Source organism: Scyliorhinus canicula, chromosome 8 (assembly GCF_902713615.1).
Source record: "Scyliorhinus canicula chromosome 8, sScyCan1.1, whole genome shotgun sequence".
Taxonomy (NCBI): Eukaryota; Metazoa; Chordata; class Chondrichthyes; order Carcharhiniformes; family Scyliorhinidae; genus Scyliorhinus; species Scyliorhinus canicula.
This window is the reverse complement of record NC_052153.1, coordinates 166,340,418-166,357,421: the sequence shown is the minus strand read 5'-3', so window position 1 is coordinate 166,357,421 and position 17,004 is coordinate 166,340,418. Positions and strand designations below refer to the sequence as shown.

Genomic DNA, 17,004 nt, shown 5'->3' with positions numbered 1-17,004 from the left:
TTAGGTAACCACAGATGACTCCTCCCCTTGGAATTTTTTTTCTTGCTGGAATGTATCTGTTCTGTGTAATCTGAAATATCCTTTAAATGTCTGCCACTGCATCGCTGTTAACCTCTGTTGGGGTCAAGGTTAAGCAGGGTGGCAGACTTGACATTTGTAAAATTTCTGCCCTTTTATCAAAACCAATGGAAGGCTCTACAAATTGGCATTTAATTTGAAATCCCCTAAATAAACAATTGAAACATCCATTGGGGTGAACAACACATGAATAACTGCAAAGGTAATGTCAAGAATTTACATGCTTAGAATATTTAAAATTCAGGCCATAAATGAAACAATAAGCCGCAGATCTGTGAGGCTACATACAACGATCCTAATTTAGAAAACTGCAGCATTTTACAACACTTCAGAGAAAACACCATAAGGAATAGCTCCACGGCCATGTTGAGTAAGTGGTGGAGATTTGAATAGAGAGATGATGGCTGAAGAGTCTGCATCAGATGAGGGGCAAGATATGTGGAGGACCAGAATTGGAACACTAAGGCTATGGTAGGAGACGCAAGGCAGTAGTACATACCCACAGAGTGATGTTGAAATTGAGCACCAGGAATTTAATTTCAGTGCACTGAGGAATAGAGAACGAGTCTAAATGAAATCCTGCAATTCATTATTTTATTGAAGATGCAAAGGATGGGCAATTGGAAGTTAGTGAAGGATAGGATAAGTGAGGTTAAGTTGTGAATATGTTGGAATTTATTGAGGGAAGAAGATAGGACACGGAATAATGAGGCTTCCAGACCACACAGTCCTGGATCAAGATTTTTTTGCTGTGGTGTAGGGGAAGGAGTGAAGATAATTCACCTTGGTGATGGATAGAACATGGTGTTTGAAACTCAACTCTGTGTTGAACTGGACTCCAATGCTTCATTCAACCTGATTGAGAGAGAAAGAAAGGCTTGAATTTATATGGCACATTTAAATACCTGTGGAAATTCCAAAGTACTTAACCAATGATACACTTTTGAAATGTCACTATTGTAAGGCAGGAAAGACCGTAAACTCTCTCAAACAGCAATATGATGAGGTAGCGTGTTTTAGTGATGTTTATTAATGGAAAAATGTTGGCCAGGATGCCAATAATGCTGTGGGAACTTTCACATTCACCTAAGAGAACAGACAGGGCCTCGCTTCAACATTTAAGGCAAACAGCGACCAGAAGACATAGGAGCAGAATTAGGCCATTCAGCCCATCGGGTCTGCTCCGCCATTTAATCATGGCTGATATGTTTCTCATCCCCATTCTCCTGCCTTCTGCCCAAAACCATTTATCCTCGTATTAATCAACAACCTATCTATCTCCATTTTAAAGACATCATTAAAGTGACATTTCTGACAATGCAGCACTCCGCCAGTACTACACTGGAGTGTCAACTTAGATTTTTGTGCTGAGGTCTTGGAATGGGGCATGAACCTTCGGTCTTCAGACTTGGGAGGCAAGAATGTAACCTATAGAGCCAAAGCTGATACTTATGGTCATGAGCCAATGGCCGAGGAGGGGTGTGGGATTACTAGACAGGAAGCACGCTTATTAGAAATCATGATTTCTAATTTTCTGATGTTCAGCTGGAAGAAATTTTGATTCCCACGTGACTTAACTCCAGGTGATCGTACAGCACATTGTGATAATGATGATCAAAATTGATAGCTGGAATTAACTAAAGGCAAGCTAGAACCCTGCTTCCATATTACATCATTGAGGGACAGTGTGAGATGAGGAACTGGTAGGAAGATGGTATGGATAGATTTTGGGGACTCGAGAGATGTCTATATGGATCTGATGAGAATAGCCATTTATGCAGCTATATTGACAACATTGTGGAAGATAGGATGGAACCATGTGAAGCCAGTCACATGGATATCAGAGGAGGGGTGTTGAAAAAGCAGCATGATAGTACGGCGGCTCCAGGATCCCAGGTTTGATTCCTGGCTTGGGGCATTTCAGTGAGGAGTCTGGACATTCTCTCCGCATCTGCGTGGGTTTCCTCCGGGTGCCCCAGTTTCCTCCCACAGTCCATAGATGTGCAGGTTAGGTGGATTGGCCATGGTAAATTGCCCTGAGTATCCAACAAGGCTAGATGGGGTTACTGGATTATGGGGATAGGGTGGAGGCGTGGGCTTGGGTGGGCTGCTTTTTCCAAGGACCAGTGCAGACTTGATGGGCTGAATTCTATGATCTAAGGAATAGTTGAACAAAGGCATAGTTGAATATTGTAGGGAGTCAACTAAAAGATTAAATAACTTGCCAAAATCAGTCATAAAAATCATGTCATTGTGACATCCGTCCACAAGGCTAAAATCTTGAAATGCTACAACATAAGAGGTCTATTTGTTCATTATGCTGAAAGAGCTAACCCCGCTCTTTCTCGATGTCCTTCTAAATTTTTATTCATAAAATATTTATATCCGTCCCTTTTAAAAGCTATTATGGATTCTGCTACAGCCATAATTTCTGATGGGCATTCAGTGTCCTAACGATACTCTTTGTGAAAGAAAATTGATCTAACCTTTTGTTGATGATCCTAAATTTGTGCATTCTGATTACGGACTCGCTGACCAGTAGAAAAAGTTACCCTATCTTCCCGATTAAGAAACCTCTCAGCATTTCAAAAAGACTTCATCAAACCTTCACTGCATCTAAAATCCACTGAGGGCATTGAAATGCGAGTCTCTCAGTTGAGAGCCAGAATTCTAATACTGTAGTTGCCATGGTTACTGTGTGTTTTTGTAGAATTGTCAGGAAATTGTGAATGCAAATAATTCTTACGCCTCGAATTCAAAATTCTTTCTCTCAAACAGGTATCAAATTGTGGTTGAAATTATTCAGGCGACTACAATCAGCAGCTTACCTCAGATGAAGAAACCAAAAGGTAAGCATTCTACTGTGTTCCTTTTTAGTACTCCCCATGGCTGTACTCCTTCCACCACTTGCATAACCTCAGCATCCCTTGCAACCAGTCAGGTTGTACTCATTATTTCTCGTGCAGCAGCTGAGTTAGAGCCTCTTTATTTTTGTGCAATGTGACTGAAGATAATGTCAATGTAGTTAACTCTCATTTTCTTTCCCTGCCTACTTTCAGTTTATTCCGCTTCACCCTCTAACCCTTAAGATGGTGACTATTACTCGATTTTCACAGGCAATGGTGGCTGGCACCTGGTTGCCGTTTGTGTGTTGGTAGCCTGTTTTATTGTGAGACACCATCACTAGTGAGGCAGACTGCCCTTGGCCATGAACAAGTGCAGCAGGAATGACCAGTTATCGTCAGAACTGCGATGGATGGCCAGCTGTTTCTCCTTTTTGGGTTACTTGTTTTCAAATTGTGCCAGCAAATTCTGCTGACCCGGTGTCACTACAGCTTGTGTTGTGATTCACCGGAGAGCAGACCGTGGGAGAATTGGTGCATCCCATATTTTCACTTCTGCATTCCACATCGCTAACTGTGGTTGAACTGAGTTTATTTATTTCTTCCACTTTTTGTACTGAATTGTTGACTGCCAAATACTGCCCGAAGGAAATTAAAATTATTTCACTGTTGTTTTCAAGTGAATGCCAGTGGAGGAATTGATAACCAGGTCAACACAGTCTCTATTGACAGACCTAACTTGAAGATTGGTGTTCACAGATGCCCATGGATGTGCAGATTAGGTGGATTGGCCATGTTAACATGGGGGTTAAGGGGATAGGGCCTGGGTGGGGTGCCCTTTTGGAGGGTCAGTGCAGACTCAAGGGGCCGAATGGCCACCTGCACTGCATGGATCCTATCATTTCTATAACGCAGTTCTCTTTGCTGACGGTTAAAGCTTAGACTACAGGATGGCAATCTTTTCATAGCAGTTACTGTTAGGAAGTGGTAAAATATCAGTGGCATGTAGTTACTTCCTTTGCTTGAAAATAGACTTTCTAAACAGCATCAGTATTTACAGACCATCTGCTGGATTGATTCTGAAGTGCATTGTTGCCTAATAAGTCAAGAGTTCATGTCCATTAGTCGCTGCATGGAAGAGAACATTGGAAATATGTTCTGGTTATTTTGAGATGTGACTTGAGGGATGAATGATAGAGATCTGTGGGAACTAAAGAAAAAATGTTAAATGTATCTTTTAGATCACCCCCGTCACATGTAGTCCTGCCCTAACCATGTACTTCTCATCTCTTCATGTGGTTGTCTTGCTGGAAATGTTATCTTGCAGACCCACCACTTGTGGCTTATTGATTTACACCTTGAAAACTTTTAAAATACTGCCTCCAGCAAGTTCCTTCCTTGTCTGCCTTCTATGCATGCCTTCCACAGGCAGTGGTAACCAAAATGTTGATGTTTTATAACTTACCATGAGCCTTAACAGGAAACCATTGAAGAGACAACTTTCACATGCCAATTGAGGAGACGGACAGACCATTTATCTTTTATCTATATTTACGATAAGATGCGCAAAGGCCCTTGCAATTTGGTGTATTAGAGTAGTTAATAGTGAAAGGTCCAAGAGTAGCCTTCCTAAATGTTCTGAGGTTATTCAGTAAACATTTGAATTGCATGAACCATAGCACTAGAGAAAAGTTACAATGCAGAAAGAGGCTATTCACCCCATCATGTCTACACCAGCCAAAAGAAGAGGAAAAAAAAACTAGCTGCTCGTTTTAATCCCTCTTTTCCACGTTCTCCCTGTGCCTATGTGGGTTTCCCCCGAGTGCTCCGGTTTCCTCCCACAGCCGAAGATGTGCAGGTTAGGTGGACTAGCCATGATAAATTGCCCTTGGTGTCCAAAAAGGGTGGGGGGGGGGGGGGGTTTACTGGATTACGGGGATAGGGTGGAAGTGTGGGCTTAAGTAGGGTGCTCTTTCCAGGAGCCTGGTGCAAACTCGATAGACCGAATGGCCTCCTTCTGCACTGTAAATTCTACGATTCTACCAAGGAGAAAAGTTTATTCTATATCCCTGTGGGTCTCTTGTTTTCCCTACTAATAAGAGTCGATTATCTGGTTGATTGGAGGTGTTGCAAATACAACTTTATTGCTAATTATTCACTTTAATGCACTCGCACATGAACTGAATCAAAACTTAGAAACAAAATATCAAACAATACGTAAACAGGTCAAATACAAGACAAAAAAGCATTAAACATAAATGCATAAAGAAATCACTTTAAAACAAACGGATAGATGATTCAAGAATTCATGAATGCAGAAATTCAGGAACGAGACCTTGACCACGAGGTCCTACTTTTAAGGGATCCTTATCTATGGTCTAATCCAGGGGTGGGCAAACTACGGCCCGCGGGCCGCATGCGGCCCGCCAAAGGTATTTCTGCGGCCCACCAAGTCATTAAAAAAAAAAAAAAAATTTTTTTTTAAAAAAAAATTTTTTTTTTTTTTTTTTAATTTTTTTAAAAAAAGTTAATGGGTGGGGGGGCTGTTGGGTTACTTACTGGTATAGGGTGGATACGTTGACTTGAGTAGGGTGATCATTGCTTGGCACAACGTCGAGGGCCGAAGGGCCTGTTCTGTGCTGTACTGTTCTATGTTCTATATGAGGCGCCCAGAATCATAACCGGGTGACGTAATTATTTTACTTAATATACTATGCGGCCCTTTGTGAATTGTGAATTTCTGAATGCGGCCCTTGCACGGAAAAGTTTGCCCACCCCTGGTCTAATCCCTCATTTACTCTCGTCGGTTTCTAATTCTCAGCTGAGACCTCCTGGTTTGTTCAAATGGATGTCTGTTATTTAGAAGATGATTTATGAATCAAACATTGGCCGTTACTTAGAATTAAGTGGTGTCCATCAAAGTTAGCTCAGCGTCTACGTACACAGTCTCAGGAAAATAGGTTTCTCCCGCCACTGCTGGCCATAGACCTTTCTGTAACTAATTAGTTGATACATTCTTATTGTATTTCAATTAATTATATGAAACATTCATGAAAGGAATGTCTAAATTTCAAGTCAAAACACCAGAGTTCAATAGTTAATTCATTATCTGAAACAATTACTGTATTCTCACTGTCAAGACACTTTTAATAATTTCACTCTTTAGCTATGCATTCTATTAGCACATAAAACCATGAATACATCAATAAATCACCAATCTATCAGTCCCTCATAATTTTGTACTTATCAATCACGTTCCGCCTGAGCCGCCTATGCTCGAAGGAAAATAACATCCACCTAAAAAGTGTCTCATCATAGCTGAAATGCCCCAGCACTAGGCAGCATCCTGGTGAATCTCCTTTGGACCCTTTCTAATGCAAGCACATCCTTCCAATAGTGTGTGGCCAGAACTGCGCACTGCACTCTAGCTGTGGCTGAACGAGCGTTTTGTACAGCTCCATCATAATCTCCCTGCTTTTATATTCTGTGCCTCAGCTAATAAAGGCAAATATCCCAAATGCCTTTTTAACCATCGTATCAACTTGCCCTGCTGCCTTCAGGGATCTTTGGACATGCACCCCAAAGTCACTCTGGTCCTCTCTGTACTACCTAGTGTCCTACTGTTTGTTGTGTATCCCCTTCCCTTGTTAGTCCTCCCAAAATGCATCATCTCACGATTTTCAGGGTTAATTCCATTCACCACATATTAGGAAAACAAAGGTAGTTTTAAGTATTCCCTGGCCGGCTGGGAGTCAGTTTAGCTCATTTGGCTAGATGGCTGGTTCATGATGCAGAGCAAGGCCAGCAGCGCGGGTTCAATTCCCGTACTGGCTGAGGTTATTCATGAAGGCTCCACCTTCTCAACCTTGCCCCTCACCTGAGGTGTGGTGATCCTCATGTTAAATTACCACCAGTCAGCTCTCCCTTCAAAGAGGAAAGTAGCCTATGGTTATCAGGGACTATGGCGACTCCATCTTATCTTATATTTGATTTTGATTTGATTTATTGTACGGTGAAAAGTATTTTTCCGCGGCCGAGGAACGTACACAGTACGCACATAGTAAACACCAGAATAATCAACAGAGAACATTGACAAATGGTACATCGACAAACAGTGATTAGTTACGGTGCGGATCAAGGGCCACACAAAGCAAATACAGGAGCAAGAGCAGCATAGGGCATCGTGAATAGTGTTCTTACAGGGAACAGATAAGTCTGAGGAGGAGTCGTTGAGGAGTCTTGTAGCTGTGGGGAAGAAGCTGTTCCTATGTTTGGATGTGCGAGTCTTCAGACGTCTGTACCTTCTGGAAGGGTCTGGAAGAAGGCAATGCCTGGGTGGGAGGGGTCTCTGATAATGCTGTGTGCCTCCCTGAGGCAGCGAGAGGTGTATACAGAATCAATGTGAGGGTGGCAAGCTTGTGTGATGCGTTGAGCTGAGTTCACCACAGTCTGCAGTTTGTTGCGATCTTGGACTGGGCAGTTGCCATACCAAGCTGTGATGCAGCCGGATCGGATGCTCTGTATGGCACATCTCTAGAAGTTTGTGAGAATCAATGCAGACATGATAAATTTGTTCAGCTTCCATAGGGAGTAGAGACGTTGATGAGCTTTCTTGACTGGTGCATCAACGTGAGTGGACCAGAACAGACTGTTGGTGATGGTGACCCCCAGGAACTTAAAGCTATCGACCATCTCCACTTCGGAGCCATTGATGCAGACAGGAGTGTGTATCGTGCTGCGCTTGAAGTTGATGATCAGTTCCTTGGTCTTTCCAACATTTAGAGAGAGGTTGTTTTTGGTACACCATGCAACCAAGTGGTTTATCTCCCTCCTGTCGTCTGATCGTTGTTTGAGATGTGGCCCACCACAGTTGTATCATCCGCAAACCTATAGGTTGACTTGGAGTTAAATCTTGCCACGCAGTCATGTGTATATAGGAAGTACAGTAGAGGACTGGGTACACATCATTGCGAGGCTCCGGTGTTGAGGACTATTATGGAGGAGGTGCTGTTGCCTATCCTGACAGATTGCGGTCTGTTGGTGAGGAAGTCAAGGATCCAGCGCACAGTGAGGGGTCAAATCCAAGATTGCAGAGTTTGGTTATTAGTCTTGTTGGGATAATGGTGTTGAAGGCGGACCTGTAGTCTATGAACAGCAGCTTTACATAGGTGTCCTTGTTGTCGAGGTGTTCGAGTGTTGATTGCAGAGCCATTGAGATAGCGTCCGCTGTGGACCGGTTGTGGTGATAGGCAAACTGCGGTGGATCGAGACCGTCTGGGAGGCTGGCAGTCACCGTCTCATGACTAGCCACTCGAAGCATTTAATGATAACAGACGTTAGGGCCACCGGTCGGTAGTTGTTTATACAGGCTACCTCGTACTTCTTTGGTACTGGTATTATGGTGGTATTCTTGAAGAAGGTGGGAAGCTCAGAGTGGAGGAGTGAGGTGGTGAAGATGTCTACGGATACACCTACCAGCTGGTCTGCGCAGGCTCTGAGTGCTCGCCCAGGGACTCCATCGGGGCCCGTCGCTTTCTGTCTGAAATAGTAGATGTTGGGAAAGGGTCAGTCAAAATGCAGTGATTTTTCAATCTGCTTTCTGGGCTGCTTGTCACATTTCAGCAAGGGCTCTCTGTTGGGGTGGAGGGGTGGTATCTCTATGGAAGGGGTTCTCCGATGGGTGGGCAGGATTTGCATTGTGGCGAGCCCTCTGATGGATTTTGTGGGCTACGTTACAGTCTTGATCCACCACGTCAGGGCCATGCTTGAGAATACCTGCGCCAAACCATGCCTGTATCAATCCCAGACGAGAATCCTGGAGCATCACGTGGGTATGAAGAATTGGGACTTGCAGCCCATTAATCGTTTGCAAATGACCCATTTTCACCCTCGGGCCGTTGCAGGACATCGTAGCTCGCTGCTGCTGCTGGTAGTGGGACCCGGAGCATCGGAAGCCCGCCAATCCCATTTTTGTTTTAGCTCTATGCTCAAATCTCTGCAGGATCAGAAGCCCCGCTACTGGCGGTGGATAATGCACCCCATTGTGTTCAAGGTATAAGGTCATAATGGGAGTCGAAAAGACTCTTGAGTTCCTGGTTTGTGCTCAAATGGATTGGGTTCATAATAGTGAGCAATAGGGAGTGTTTTTTTTCTACTTACTTTGTTTAACTCAAGGAGAAGGAATCTTTGTTTTGAGGCTGTGGTTTGCACTTCCTCAAAAACTGCTTCAAATACCATAAGACATGGGGTCAGAATTAGGCCATTCGGCCCGTCGAGTCTGCTCTGCTTTCAATCATGGCTGATATGTTTTTTCATCCCCATTCTCCTGCCTTCTCCCATAACCTCTGATCCCCTTATTAATCAAGAACCTATCTATCTCTGTCTTAAAGCCTCCACAGTGATTTGGCCTCCACAGCCTTTTGCGGCAAAGAGTCCACAGATTCACCACCCTCTGGCTGAAGACATTCATCCTCAACTCCGTTTTAAAGGATCATCCCTTCAGTCTGAGGCTGTGCCCTCTGTTTCCAGTTTTACCTACAAATGGAAACATCCTCTCCCCATCCACTCTATCCAGGCCTCTCAGTATCCTGTAAGTTTTAATAAGATTCCCCCTCATCCTTCTAAATTCCAATGAGTACAGACCCAGAATCCTCAACTGCTCCTCATCTTATCATCGATGAAGATGAACATCTTGCCAAGGTCATCTCTACACCCCCACTTCAAACAAATGCGCAATCTCAAACAAACCATTGTTTGCAGCAAACTATCCAGCCTTCAGAACAGCGACCACGACACCACACAACCCTGTCATGGCAATCTCTGAAAGACGTGTCAGATCATCAACATGGGTACCACCAGTACACGTGAGAACACCGCCCACCAGGTACGCGGCACATACTTGTGCAACTTGGCCAACGTTGTCTACCTCATACGCTGCAGGAAAGGCTGTCCCAAAACTTTGTACATTGGCGAGACCATGCAGACGCTGCGACAATGGATGAGCGGGCATCGCCAGGCAGGAATGCTCCCTTCCAGTCCGGGGACACACAGCAGTCAAGGGTAGCCTCTGATCTTGGGGTAAGAGTTTTCCAAGGCAGCCTTCAGGACGCGCGACAACGCAGAATCGCAGAGCAGAAACGTATAGCCAAGTTGTACACACATAAGTACGCCTTCAAACGGGATGTTGGATTCATGTCGCATTACATTCACCCCCCACCATTTGGCCTGGGCTTGCGGAATCCTATCAACTGTCCTGGCTTGAGACAATTCACACCTCTTTAACCTGGGGTTACCCCCCTCTCTGGATCTGTAAAGACTTAATTACCTGCAAATGCTCGCATTCAAAGCATTGTTTGGCATTTTTGACTTTGTCTACATGTATGTTTCTGGAACCTACCTCTTCATTCACCTGAGGAAGGAGCAGTGCCCCGAAAGCTAGTGATTTGAAACAAACCTGTTGGACTTTAACCTGGTGTTGTAAGACTTCTTACTGTGATCCTCATATGATGAGCTCTTCATTACAGGGATTGTTCTTGTGAACCTCCCTAGAGATAGAACAAAGAATTTACAGTGCAGAAGAGGCCATTCTGCCCATTGATTCAGCAGCGACCCCCTTCAGTCCTCACTTCCACCTTAACCCAATAACGCCTCCTAACCTTTTTGGACACCAAGGGCAATTTAACGTGGCCAATCCACCTAACCCTTTGGACTGTGGGAGGAAACCAGAGCACCCAGAGGAAACCCACGGAGACACGGGGAGAAGGTGCAGACTCCGCACAGATAAGTGACCCACCGGGGAATCGAACCTGGGACCCTGGTGCTGTGAAGCCACAGTGCTAACCACTATGCCACTGTGCTGCCTTGAACCCTTGCTCCCCTGGACCCTTTCCAACGACAGCACATCCTTCCTTTGATACGGGCCCAAAACTGCTCACAATATTCGACATGGGGTCTGACCAGAGCCTTGAACAGCCTCAAAAGTACATCCCTACTATTGTATTCTAGTCCTCTTGATATGAATGGTAACATTGCATTTGCTTTCCTAACTGCTGACTGAACCTGCACGTTAACCTCAAAAGAATCGTGAACAAGGACTTCCAAGTCCCTTTGTGCTTTTGATTTCCAAGCCTTTTCCTATTTAAAAAAACGTCTATGCCTCCACTCCTACTTCCAAAGTGCATAACCTCACTCTTTTCAACATTGTATTCGATCTGCCACTTTTTTGTCACTTTCCTCGCCAGACCAAGTACTCCTGCAGCCTCCCCTGCTTCCTCCCTGCGACCTGTCCCTCTGCATATCATCTGCAAACTTAGCAACAGTTTCAGCAACAAGAAGGAACAGAACTGTTCCTTCTTCCAGATCGTTAATGTATATTGTGAAACGTTGTGGTCCCAACACTCATCCCTGAGGCACACCACTAATCACCGGCTGCCATCCTGAAAAATAACTCTTTATCCCCATTCTCTGCCTTCTGCCAGTCAGCCAATCCTCTATCCATGCCAGGACCTTACTCTTAACACCATGGGCTCTTAACTTATTTTTCAGTACGGTATCTTGCCAAAAGCCTTCTGAAAACCGAAATAGATCACATCAATTGGTTGTCCTTTGTCTGATAAAAATATGGAATTAAAAGTCTAATGTTGACCATGAAACCATTGTTGACTGTCGTAAAAACCCATCTGGTTCACTAATGTCCTTTCGGGAAGGAAATCTGCCATCCTTACATGGTCTGGCCTACATGTGACCCCAGATCCACAGCAATGTGGTTGGCTCTTAACTGTCCCATCAAGGGCAATTAGGGATGGGTAATAAATGCTGGCCCAGCCAGCGACACCCATGTCCCATGAATGAATTAAAACATACTTCCTTGTTACTTCCTCAAAGAATTCTAACAGATTTGTCAGACATGACCTCCCCTTGACGAAACAATGCTGACTCAGTCCTATTTTATCATGCACTTCCAAGTAATCTGCAACCTCATCTTTAATAATGGACTCTAAAATCCACTAATGACCGGAGTCAGGGAAAACCGGCCTATAATTTCCTGTCTTCGCCTCCCTCCCATCTTACTGAAGTGTTACATTAGCCATTTCCAGTCCCCTGGGACCTCCCTGCCTCTAGTGATTCCTGAAGATCCCCACCAATGCCTCCATAATCTCCTCAGCTATCTCCTTTAGAACCCTGGAGTGTAGTCCATCTGGTCCAGATGATCTGGTCCAGGGCAGCACTGTATTACAGTGGTTGGCACTGTTGCTTCACCGCACTGTTGCTTCCTCCCACACGTCCCAAAATATGTGCTTGTTAGGTGAATTGGACATCCTGAATTCTCCACTCCCGAACAGGCGCTGGAGTGTGGCGACTAGAGGCTTTTCACAGTGACTTTATTGCAGTGTTACTATAAGCCTACTTTGTGACACTAATAAATAATATAATTGTTATAAATTTATCCACCTTGAGACCTTTCAGTTTCCCCAAACGTTCTCCTGGGTGATGACCACTATACTCATCTCTGCCCTGATTCTCCTGAAGTTCTGGTATCCCAAAGGATTGGTAGGGGATATTTTTGGAACTGCATGGTATGTCAGTGTTCATGCGGAAGGTTTGGATTCTGCCAAAAGCCAATTCCTTTATGATGCCATAGTTGATGCAGACTGAAAGACGGAGGAGTAGGCTAAAGTAGAAGTACACAGATAACGAAAGGTACAGTTAACTCAGTGAAAAATGAGCTGTTCCCGTAAACAAATGACGAGAGTTACATCTGGGTGTACAGCATGGTTCCTACATAGCTTATTTATTTTTACACTCCAGTTTTGTACTTTGCCCTCCAATAATTGATTGCCACAAACCAGCTCAAATATTGTTGGCAAAGGATTGCTAGGAGCACTGATATGGGTTGTCAATGAAGCCAGACAATAGATTTTATCTTGCTGATGTACTAAGTCCATTTCAGAAAATGCGCTTGGAATATTTTTCTAAGTAGAAAATGTTGATAACACAAATGCTGGAAAGAGTCATAACTTGTTATACCTACAATAATATACTGACCACTTGGACACATGAATTCAGAGTGGGCCATTCAGCCCATCGAGCCTGCACCGGCACTTGGAAAAGGCGCCCCACCTAAGACCACACCTCCACCCTATCATTCAGTAAGATCATAGCTGGTCCGATTGTAACCTCAACCCCAGATTTCTGCCTGTCCCTGATAACCTTTCACCCCCTTCATCAAATCGATTCAGCTCTGCCTTAAAAATATTCAAAGACTTTGCTTCCATGCCTTTTGAGGAAGGGTTCCGAAGACTTAGGATCACCTGAGAGAAAACGTTTTTCCTCATCCCCGGCTTAAATTAGATATTTAAAAAAAAATTGGCCCCTAGTTCAAGATCCTCCCACAAGAGGAAACATCGTCTCCACACCCACCGTTCAAGACCCCTCAGGACCTTGAATGTTTCAATCAGGTTGCTGTTAGGAAAACAAACTTTTAAGTGAATTAAATTTGTATTGGTAAATATTAGAAGTAAAGTATAGTTTTAAGTGTATTTAATTTAAAACTTCTGTGCCTGGGTAAAACCTAGAGTTAGATTCATGCTGGACAAAGGTGTTTGTATGTGTGGAAGTTGATTAAGTTCTAGCTATGTTTCTATTGTGCTTAGAGAAGGCTACAATGTGAAGAATAAATAAACCAGCAGTGGTTGCTCAGCAACTGGGGCCTTGTAAGGCACAGAAGCTTTTAAGTTTTAGTTTAGCTGTTGCAGTTGCAGATGGGTAGTGAGAGAGAAGACAGCTCTGCTAGAAGCAGTTGGTTTAGAAGGCTAGAGTGGGAACATCTCTCAGCTTTGCTTGAAGAAAAGCCATATCATGGAGTAATGATTAGGAAAACAAGTGCAGAGATCTGAAGAGCAGCTAATTAAGGAAACTAAAGAAATTAAAAGAAGTTTTCAAGACGTCTGTGGTTAAAGGTACATGAACAGAGAACTGCCAGTAAAATCAGAGTTTAAAAGGAATTGATTGGATCGCGAGTGGTCTGTAAGATATCTGAAGTTATTTTCAGGTTTGTGAGCTTTTGCTACAGTCTGTGGAACGTGAGTTGAAATAACTATGGACATTAGTGGCTGGATCTTGGAGTTTGTGTGAAAGCAGTCAAGACAAAGAAATCCTAAAGGGGTTGGTGTAACTTCCTGGACAGGATTCACTGTTCAAAGTGAAGCGGAAGCTTTGTTTACAACTGTCATTTGGAAAACCTGGACTGGATTTCTGAATGCAAACCGCTAAAAGAGAAGAATTTAAAGCACATTTTTGGAAGTGAAGTTGGAAACTCGCATGTGGTAATCATCTGGGGCGATTCTAAGGAGAAATCTACTGACATTAACTCTAGTTCAGAATGGAGAGCTTATTTATCCACAGTCATCTTGTGTGCTTAAAAGAAACATTAATGAGAAATTTTAATTTTAAGATGTACTTTGTAATCCGTGTTAATCCTAAAACCTTTATTTGTTAAGGCAAGGGAGAGTAAAGACATATTGTATTATAATCCAATTTTTTCATGTTTAATAAATGTTTATTTTTGTTAAAGCTAATTAGCAGTGTTGTGTCTGTTCTTTCACATTGTATAAAAAAAGGTTACTTTGTTTGAGCCAGGTTTCCATTCTGGGATCTTCCCATCCAGTTTGATTTTAAAAACTCACCACTATTCTTAGAATTCCCCCTATACCAAAAAGGGCCGACATTCTAAATGGCGAACAGGGATTCTCACTCCCTGACTCCGATGCAGGCTTCAGTGGGTGCTATTCAGGTCAAACTATATTTTCAAGTTATCCCCCGGTATAACCCAAACCTTCACCGAAGATTTTATCTACTTACCACTTAGTAGCATCGATGTCCTGGGTCCTGCATTGCTAAGTAAGTAAAGTAGACTTTAGGAATAAACCACTTTTTCAGGTTAAGTTAAGTTATTTTATTATTTTGAGATGTATTCGCTGGTTAGCTTTGTTGCTGTGTCTTGTCGATCCATCTACTGAGCTATGAGAGTGGCTCTGCTAGCTATCTCTCAGCTGACTCTGCCTCCTGTTTAAATTCTAGCCTTCCTTCGATGTATAGCTGTTTAAGCTCGGCTGCTCGTCTTGTCTTTCCCATGACCGAGCTGTGAGAGCTGAATATGCTTCTCTCCTCTCTCTGAGTTCTCCTCTCCTTCTCTTCTTCCTTCTGGTTCTGCTCCCTGGGTTTATATTCTCTTTCTAACAATTATTAAGTTTTTATTACCTTGTTGTCAATTAACTTATTTCCACTTTGATTGTTAAAAAGTATCTTTGATCTAAACATTTTAATCCAACTAAGTATTCACTTTGGGCATGACCTCACCTCTCAGATCTGATTACATTGTCCTTTGTGATGTTCAAAGTTCCTTTGTGATATTCAAAGATGCTTTGGTTTCAATAGAGGTGTTACTTTTAATTCTGTGATTTCTACAGTTAATTTTCCAATTGTCCCCAGCTCATAACTTTGCCTTTGATTTTGACTTTAAATTATGTTTCCCATAGACAGGTTGTCTCCAATTTTCTTTAATTTACTTGATGTTAGTAGAATTTCACACTTAGAATTGACACCAAATTCAACTGAACATCATCCATCCTTTCCAGCTGTTTACTAAGAGAGTTAATTTCAATGAAGTGTTGAAACCTTTGCTTTTAACTGTGTGCTAAAATTTCACTTGGTTATGACTTGAAAGACCTGCCTGTTTTAAACATTCGTCACTTAATTCAATTGAAACCTTCATCCATGCTTTTCCAGATGCTTCCTAAGATATTTACTTTCAATGAAGGTGTGAACCATTTTTTTTTAGCTTAATACAAGAATCCTATTTGTTTGCTAAGCCTTCTTGAGAGAAAGAATTTGCATTTTATAGTCCTGCTCTTTGCAGCTGCTATTAACCATTCATGGGATATTTTCCTGTATCCTCTCAGACCAGATATTGCCAGACTTCTATGTTTCAAATGACACATTTTTCTGTATTTTCAAGAACAAGTTATAACATCAGCTGAGGTCATAACGTTGGCTCTTTTCTAAATTTCAGTAGATACAAGCCTAATCTAATCAGACAAACTGCCCAACTCTAATATTAATCTGGTAAACCCTCTCTGAACTGCTTCTAATGCCTTTACACCTTTCCTTAATTAAGCAAATCAATGCTGTACACATTCTTACTGATGTAGTCTCACTTGTGCACTGTACAACTGAAGCCATAATTCCCCAACTTTTGTAATCAATTCTCCTGACAAAAAATGATACCATTCTATTAACTTTCCTAATTACTGTATCTGCATATTAGGCATTTGTGATTCATGCACCGGAGCACCTATGTCCTCTACATGTCGGAGCTCTGCAATCTCGGAGCTCAGCAATCTCTCAGCATTTGGACAACATGACCCTCGGGTGAAGTCCATCAGGACCCGGGGGCCCGGGGGGCCCGCCCCCCCCCCCCCCCCCCCCCCCCCCCAACCTTCCCTTCATTTTCCATTTTTTCAGCTATTTCTGGGATGTTACTGATGCCCTCTATGGTGAAGCTTGGTGGAAATTGATGTAAAATACCTGTTCAACTCATCTGTCACCTCTTCATTTTCCATTATTAATTCTCCATCTCACTTTTTCTGTCAGATCAACGCTCATTTTGATAACCCTTTTTTAAATACCTATCGGCTCTTACTATCTGTCTTTGCATCTTGAGGTATTTTCTCTTGTATTGTAATTTTTCCAGGACCCAACACTGATTCTTGTGGCACACTACTTGTTACATCTGCCCAACCAGAAAAAGACCCATTTAGGTCCACTTTCTGTTTCCTGTTATATTCTTAAATTTACAATCGTCACATTGCTAATAATAGTTAAGTTCCCCAAAATTCTTCTTTAAGCCAATAAGTCTGAGATTAACTCAGTGATTGCCACTTTAAAGATATAAAATATTTAAAATCAAATTTCCTGTCTATTACAACTACTAACTTTATTTCTCTAATTTATTTCTCATTTAGTTTATATTTCATGTTTCTGAATTTTTGGTTTTTCTGATTGTTAAAAAACAAAAGTTGAAACA

General features: G+C 42.7%; 1 protein-coding gene and 1 long non-coding RNA gene across 3 annotated transcripts in view; one reads left to right on the top strand and one right to left on the bottom strand.

Moving 5' to 3' along the window:
* snx25 (sorting nexin 25) overlaps positions 1-17,004 on the top strand; it is a 326,114-nt gene that overhangs the window by 208,625 nt on the left and 100,485 nt on the right. For both annotated transcript variants that reach the window (XM_038805657.1, XM_038805656.1), the window contains exon 7: positions 2,857-2,927. In XM_038805657.1, coding sequence (XP_038661585.1) covers positions 2,857-2,927 — 71 coding nt within the window. The remainder of the gene's footprint in view (positions 1-2,856; positions 2,928-17,004) is intronic.
* LOC119970668 lies at positions 736-2,724 on the bottom strand. Its single transcript, XR_005461654.1, has 2 exons — positions 2,565-2,724; positions 736-933 (listed from the first exon to the last, which is right to left on the bottom strand). It is a non-coding gene; the product is annotated as an uncharacterized LOC119970668 (long non-coding RNA).